At 42.0% G+C, this 7,500-nt stretch overlaps 2 protein-coding genes across 2 annotated transcripts in view; both read left to right on the plus strand.

Annotated features, from left to right (window-relative positions):
- The first annotated feature begins 3,845 nt into the window (after positions 1-3,845).
- On the plus strand, positions 3,846-5,036 carry LOC137656606 (uncharacterized). Its single transcript, XM_068390777.1, has one exon. It carries the CDS (start codon positions 3,846-3,848, stop codon positions 5,034-5,036), a length of 1,191 nt encoding a protein of 396 aa, XP_068246878.1.
- Positions 5,037-5,043: 7 nt separating this feature from the next.
- LOC137656607 (uncharacterized) overlaps positions 5,044-7,500 on the plus strand; it is a 2,475-nt gene continuing 18 nt past the window's right edge. Inside the window, exon 1 of the mRNA XM_068390779.1 lies at positions 5,044-7,500. This exon is cut by the window's right edge and continues 18 nt beyond it. Coding sequence (XP_068246880.1) covers positions 5,044-7,500 — 2,457 coding nt within the window.

Raw genomic sequence — 7,500 nt, forward strand, 5'->3', positions numbered from 1 at the left:
AAACAGAAAGACAGTAGAGCATGTGAATGTTAGAGATGAGAAACTTAAAGAAGTAGTTAGATCAAATGAGTCAAGTATTAACCAAGATGGTCCAACATCCAATGTAGATTCAGAACCAATTCATGTACCAGTACAAGATGAGGTTAAAGTGCTTCCTAATAGGATTAACAGAGGAAAGCCCCCTGAGAGATTAGATTTATGAATGTTTTTACAATGTCAAGTTAAGGGGGAGGAGACTGTTATGTATTATTGTAACAATGTGCTATGTTATTTCAGGTGTTTTAGGTATTGCGCAACATTGCATCATATTGCATGAATAAGACATGTTATGCTTTGATCATAAGAGTAATGATTTGTTTTGGTATTAGGATTCAAACATTTGGTGGTTACCTCAGATAAGATGTGATTCTTTATGATTTATGCTGGAGTAGGATTTAAGTCTTTTCAGAGCGATGCTCTTTTGTTTAGCAATGTTTTGGTTTGTGAGATTTGTGTAAGACGCTCCATATGCACTTGAGAGTCAGCTGTCACAAAGTGAAGTTCATAATGTAGTCTTTTATACATTAAAGACGTGTTTTAATAATACCAACGTATTATTATCCATCAAGCACACATCAACGAAGATGGGATCAGCTGAGAAATAATTACTAACGATTATACATCTCTGTTCCAGGTAATTATTATGGTTAATAGAACTTCCTACCTAAACATCCATACATTATAAGGACAACTTGTTTGCTGATACAATTTGTGGCTAACCACAGCGTATGTAACTATAACATTTTGATTAGTTTTCTTGTGAAATTATATAACCTTTCATAGATCTATATTGATATTTCTGAAATTTCTACTGTTTCATGTACAACTTGTTCATACTGTACTTGTAAACTTCACTTCCATGGCCTTGTTTGGACATTTTCAGAACGTTCAGAGTTTATTTAGCCTACATTACTTATCACATTGTAAAATTTGGTTTATTTTGTATTTTTCAGTTTTTCACCATCTTTGATTGGTAGAGAATAAATAAACATCAGCTCCTGATACACTTGTTTGTTTCTGCCAAGTCAATGGTTTAAACTTATTGGAACGCGCCAGTAAAGTGAAAAAGCTACAACCTGCCTGTTGTGTCCTGCACCTGTCCTGTCGACAAAGCTGTCTGTAGCTGTTACGGCGATAGTATGCAACACCGTATCTAACATATAGCAACAGAGCGTTTGTGCCAGAGTTGGACAATCGTTTCGCCAGTGTTAAGTGTTGGTCATACATCAACGAGTAATTCTTAAAATGGACCAGGAAGAACAGAACGCAAAAGGGGCGGACGGGGAACAGAATCCTGAAACGATCAGGAGATCAGAGTTTGACACTAAGCAGTCGGATGAAATTCCAGGGGCTCAACCTGAGACCAGACATGCACGTAGTCTAACACAAAGAGGTCAGGAGGCCTACATTGAGAGGCGTGACAAATTCTGTCAGCAACTAGAGGACCTTTGGTCAGAGATACAACCCCAGTTAGAGGAGGTAAGAACACCACCTAATGACGTTCAGTTGTTGCTCGAGGCTCAGGAAAAACTCCTACAGTCCTACACTAAGCACCAAAGACTGGTAGATGAGTATGGAGCCTTTCTGAAAGGAATGAAGACGCTAGAAAGTATCAAGGACCTAAATGCATGTACATCTCTCAAGGAAGTTCGTTCAGCAAAAGTGAACCTTGTAATTACATTGCTCCACGATCACTTTCGCAACCTGACACAAGCACAATATACAAAGTCAAGATCATCAGGACTTCAGAAAGTGGGTGCTCTAGAGGATCTGATTTGTCAAGTCTAGCATGGAGAAAGCGGGCCAAAGCAGAGGCCGCCAGGGTAAAAATTGCCTATGCAGAAAAACAAGCCATGATCTTTAAGCAAGAGGCTATGTTAGAAGAACAAGTCACACTTAGAAAATTAGAACTTGAACAGGAAGCTGCTCATGCTGACCGGGAGAAGGCTGAACTGAAGGCCACCTTGAACCTTCTCGAGATTCAAAGAGAAGCTGCTTCTGCGGAGGCCGAAGCACGTGTCCTAGAATGTGACGACAGTCAGGCAGTAAGCCATCTTCCTGAGGAGACTGAAGACCCACTGCAACGTGTACAAAACTTTGTTAAAAAATCACCCTGGTCCAGTCGAGTTTCCAGAACCAGCTAACCAGCAAGACAAGACTCAGACCCCAGTAACAGCGCAGCCTAACTACAACGCTCCTGTTTTCATTCCAACTGTGAATCAGAGTCTGCTACCTGTGGTACATTCTGTCTTACCCATAGACTCAGCACTTCCAGAAAGTACAACTGCTCCTGTACCAAGTCCTACTACTTTTAGTCAAAAACAGGATAGTATACCAGAGTTCCTTGCCACAAACCCGATGGCGAACGTTCCTGTGGCTAATGTGAATTACAGCCAGGATACCAGTACTACATCAGAAATAACCAAATTTCTCTTGCGCAAAGATTTATTATTTTCTCGACTGACTAATTTTAATGACCGGGCAGAATCCTACCACGTATGGAAAGGAAGTTTCAAGTGCGTTATCGGTGAACTGCAGGTGTCGGACTTTGAACAGTTGGATCTTTTGGTCAAGTGGCTAGGAGTGGAGTCGTCAAAGCATGCCATAAGTATAAGATTGTCTAATGCAGACAACCCAAGCAGGGGCTTACAAAGACTGTGGCAGAGATTTGATGAGCGTTACGGCACCCCAGAAATGGTGGAAGCATCCATCAAGAATAAACTTGCTCAGTTTCCAAAACTCACAAATAAAGACAACAAACGCCTGTACGAGCTTTCTGATATTCTGTCTGAAATAGAATACTATAAGGAAAACCCAAAACTCAGATTTTTGCTTGCGTACTTTGACTCTTCCTCCGGGATCAAACCTATCGTCAGTAAATTACCATACGGACTTCAGGAGAAGTGGGTGATGAAAGCTTCCAGGTATAAATCACAGCACGATGTTGCCTTTCCTCCCTTCAAGGAATTTACTTCCTTTATCAGAGAAATGAGTCGGATAAAGAACGACCCGGGACTCGACCTTGAGTCGAACGTTACATCATCAGCAAAGGGGACCTTTCCACGGAGTGTACCTCAGTTCAACACCAAGATAAACGTCCGTAAGACAGCAGTTGACCAAAAACCTGAAAGTTCTAGAGAAGAAAAGAACGTATGTATTCTTCACAAAACTAAACATCTATTGAATGAATGTCGTGGGTTCAGAATGAAGTCTATAGAAGAACGCAAAAAACTACTGAAGGAAAATAATGTATGCTACAAGTGCTGCGAATCAACCACACATATAAGCCGAAACTGCAATGCCAAGATATCTTGCAAGGAATGTGGAAGCAAACAGCATGCTACAGCACTACATGTTACTGGAGGGAAATTATCAAAGGACATTCCCCAAGCAGCTCACGGCGGGGAGCATGCTGAAATGGCTGAAACTAAGACAACTTCAATCAACTCTTCTTGCACAGAGATCTGCAAGGATTATTATGGTGGTAAATCATGTGCAAAAATACTCCCAGTGGAGGTGTTCCACAAGGACAGTCCAGACAAGGTTGTGCAAATGTATGCCATTATTGATGACCAAAGTAATCGGTCTCTCGCCTCACCCGACTTCTTCAATCTATTCAACATATGGGACAAGCCAGAAAACTACACGCTATCGACATGCTCTGGCAGAGTAGTTACTTCAGGCAGAAGAGGGAGAAGCTTCGTCATAGAATCGATACAGGGTGACACGAGATTAGATCTGTAACCTTAATAGAATGTGATCACATTCCCAACAATCGAGATGAAATTCCTACACCGGAAGTCGCAATGCATTATCCTCACTTGATGGATATCAGAGACAACATCCCACCTATTGATGATAACTGTCAAATTCTACTGTTAATTGGAAGAGATCTTATAGAGGCACACCATGTGATTGATCAGCGCTTTGGTTCGCAAAGGGCTCCATATGCTCAGCAGTTAAAACTTGGATGGGTGATTATAGGAGAAACTTGTATCAACAAGCAACACATCCCAATTGAACTTAATATCAAATTAACCAACATCTTACCAAATGGACAGCCATCAATGTTTGAACCATGTATCAACAAGTTTGATACCAAAGAATACTACTCGGATCCCATAAAACAGGATACGCATTCGTCTATATTTGAGAAAACAAAGAATGACGACAAGCCAGCAATGTCTTATGAGGACAAAATGTTCCTAAAGCAAATGGACAGTGAATTTGTGAGAGACGCCAGCGGAAGTTGGGTAGCACCGTTACCGTTCCGTGTACCACGCCAGTCTCTGCCAAACAACAGGCAGCAAGCTCTTCAACGTGCCATGCTATTAGATGCCAGTCTGCGAAGAAACCCGGTAAAACAGGAACACTTTCTCACATTCATGAGTAAGATTTTCGACTATAACCATGCAGAGCTTGCTCCACCACTCAAAGATCACGAAGAGTGCTGGTACTTACCATTATTTGGTGTCTACCATCCTAAGAAACCTGACCAGATCAGAGGTGTGTTTGATTCCTCTGCTAAATGTAATGGAGTATCGCTTAACAGTGTTTTGTTGACTGGCCCAAACCTAACCAATGATCTTTTAGGAGTGCTTATACGTTTCCGCAAAGAAATGTTGGCAGTAACAGCTGATATCCAGCTCATGTTTCACTGTTTCCTGGTAAGAGAAGACCACCGCAACTATCTGCGATTCCTGTGGCATAAAGATAATGATATTGACAATGACCTTGTTGTATACCGCATGAGAGTTCATGTGTTCGGAAATAGTACGTCACCAGCCGTTGCCATGCTCGGACTGAGGAAAACTGCTCAGGCGTCAGGAAAAGATTTCGGCAACCGGGTAACGCATTTTGTGTCAAGAAACTTCTATGTAGACGATGGCCTTACATCATGCACTACCAAAGAGGAAGCTATCAATCTCATAAAAGACACAAAAGGCACTAGCCATGTATGGGAACCTAAGGCTTCACAAAATCGCGTCAAATTCTGAGGAAGTCATGAAAGCCTTTCCAGCCAACGATCTGGCATCAAACCTGAAGGACCTAGACCTAGAGGCCGACAGTAAGCCTTTACAAAATAGTCTAGGATTAAGCTGGGATGTAAATACGGACGAGTTCTTGTTTCAGTTGTCATCTGAAAATAAACCTATAACACAGAGAGGAATACTTTCGACGGTTAACAGCATCTATGATCCGCTCGGATTCCTAGCTCCAATCATAATACATGGTAAACTTTTACTCAGAAAGCTAGTTTCAGAGACTGTTGATTGGGACCAACCCCTCTCAGACGAAACAGCCACAGAGTGGATATCTTGGAGAAACACCTTGCAGGAACTTGAAAAGCTACGCATACCGCGTACTTATGTGCCTTACCTCAGTGAAACTGTCTCCAAGGAGCTTCATGTCTTCTCTGATGCATCCGAAAAAGCCATAGCAGCTGTTGCATACCTCCGTACAACCGACATCAGTGGTATACCCAGTTTGGGTTTTGTTCTCGGGAAAGCAAAGGTTGCACCGACTGGTGGCCATACCATTCCACGTCTGGAATTATGTGCAGCTGTGTTAGCTATAGAAATTGCACAGTACATTACAGATAAACTAGATATAAGCATAGAAACAGTCAAGTACCACACAGACAGTAAAGTTGTCTTAGGCTATATCAACAATGAAACCAGGAGATTCTACACTTACGTAGCAAACAGAGTGGAGCGTATCAGAAGATTCTCTGATTCTAGCCAGTGGAACTATGTGCCAACGCACCATAACCCAGCTGATTCAGCAACTAGATCCTTTGAAGCTCATGAAATTCACAATAGCGAATGGTTATTTGGACCAAAGCATCTTACTTTGCAACAGGAGGAAGCTTCTAAGACTGAGTTTCAGCTTGTCGATCCAGACAGTGACAAGGAAGTTCGCATAAATGTGGACATAAAGAAGACATGTGCTACACTTGCTCACAATATAGGAATAGACAGATTCCTACATTTCTCTACTTGGGACTCACTTGTACGAGGAGTTGCCTTTTTAAAACGGTTCTGCCGTTCACACAAGGCAGTAGAGACACCGTCTTTAACTTCAGTGGACAGTTATATCAACGCTGAAAACTTCATCATAAGGTCAGTACAATCGGAAGTTTACCGAGTGGAAATAGACTGTCTTCAGCAAAATGAACCGGTACCAAAGTGCAGTCAGATAGCCAACCTCAATCCATTCTTGGACGAACAAGGGATGCTAGGAGTAGGAGGCCGAATAGTCAATTCTGACTTGAGTTTGAAAGAAAAGAAACCCATAATTGTACCAGGACGTCATCATATAGCAATGCTGTTAGTCAGACACTACCACGGTAAAGTCAGACATCAGGGCAGACACTTCACTGATGGAGCAGTTAGATCCGCTGGACTCTGGATTGTTGGAGGGAAACGCTTGATTTCATCATTCATTCACAAGTGTGTGACATGTCGTAAGCTAAGAGGAAAGACGGAGTGTCAAATCATGTCTGATTTACCGGAGGATCGTCTTGAGCCATCCCCTCCATTTACAAATGTGGGAGTAGATGCCTTTGGACCATGGACAATAGTTTCACGTAGAACTCGCGGTGGATATGCTAACTCCAAGCGTTGGGCTATACTTTTTTCTTGCCTAGTAACCAGAGCTGTTCATATCGAGCTTATTGAAGAGATGAGCTCCTCGGCTTTTATTAACGCCGTCAGACGATTTATATCTCTAAGAGGTCAAGTGAAAATATTCCGGTCCGACCGTGGAACTAATTTTATTGGTGCAGTCGACAAGCTGAGAATAGACTCTATTAATGTCGAGGATGGACCTTTCAGGAAATTCTTGTACAATTCAGGAACTACTTGGATCTTTAATCCACCTCATTCCTCTCACATGGGAGGAGCATGGGAAAGGATGATTGGCATCACCAGGAGGATACTAGACTCCATGTTGTTAAACCATACCGGAAAAAGCCTAACACATGATGTACTAAACACGTTCCTGACAGAAGTGTCGGCGATAATTAACTCCAGGCCTCTAGTACCTGTGTCAACAGATCCAAAAAATCCATTAATCTTAACACCAACTATGTTATTAACTCAGAAGACAGATTATATCTTCACATCGGATCAATTAGGAGACTTCAATGAAAGAGACTTGCATCTTGTAGAGTGGAAACGTGTGCAAGCTTTAGCCAGTATCTTTTGGTCTCGTTGGAGAAAGGAGTATTTACCGTTATTACAGCAACGTCAGAAATGGATTAAGCATCGCCGAGATCTTGTCAAAGGAGATGTGGTCCTACTCAAGGACAAAAACTTATGTTTTACCCAATGGCCAATGGGTGTAATAATGAATCCTCTGAAAAGTTCCGACGATCATGTCCGGAAAGCTGAAGTGCGTACCATCGTCAACGGTAAACCGACCATCTACACACGTCCAATCGTGGATATGATTCTTGTT

This window comes from Palaemon carinicauda, chromosome 17 (genome assembly GCF_036898095.1).
Source record: "Palaemon carinicauda isolate YSFRI2023 chromosome 17, ASM3689809v2, whole genome shotgun sequence".
NCBI lineage: Eukaryota > Metazoa > Arthropoda > Malacostraca > Decapoda > Palaemonidae > Palaemon > Palaemon carinicauda.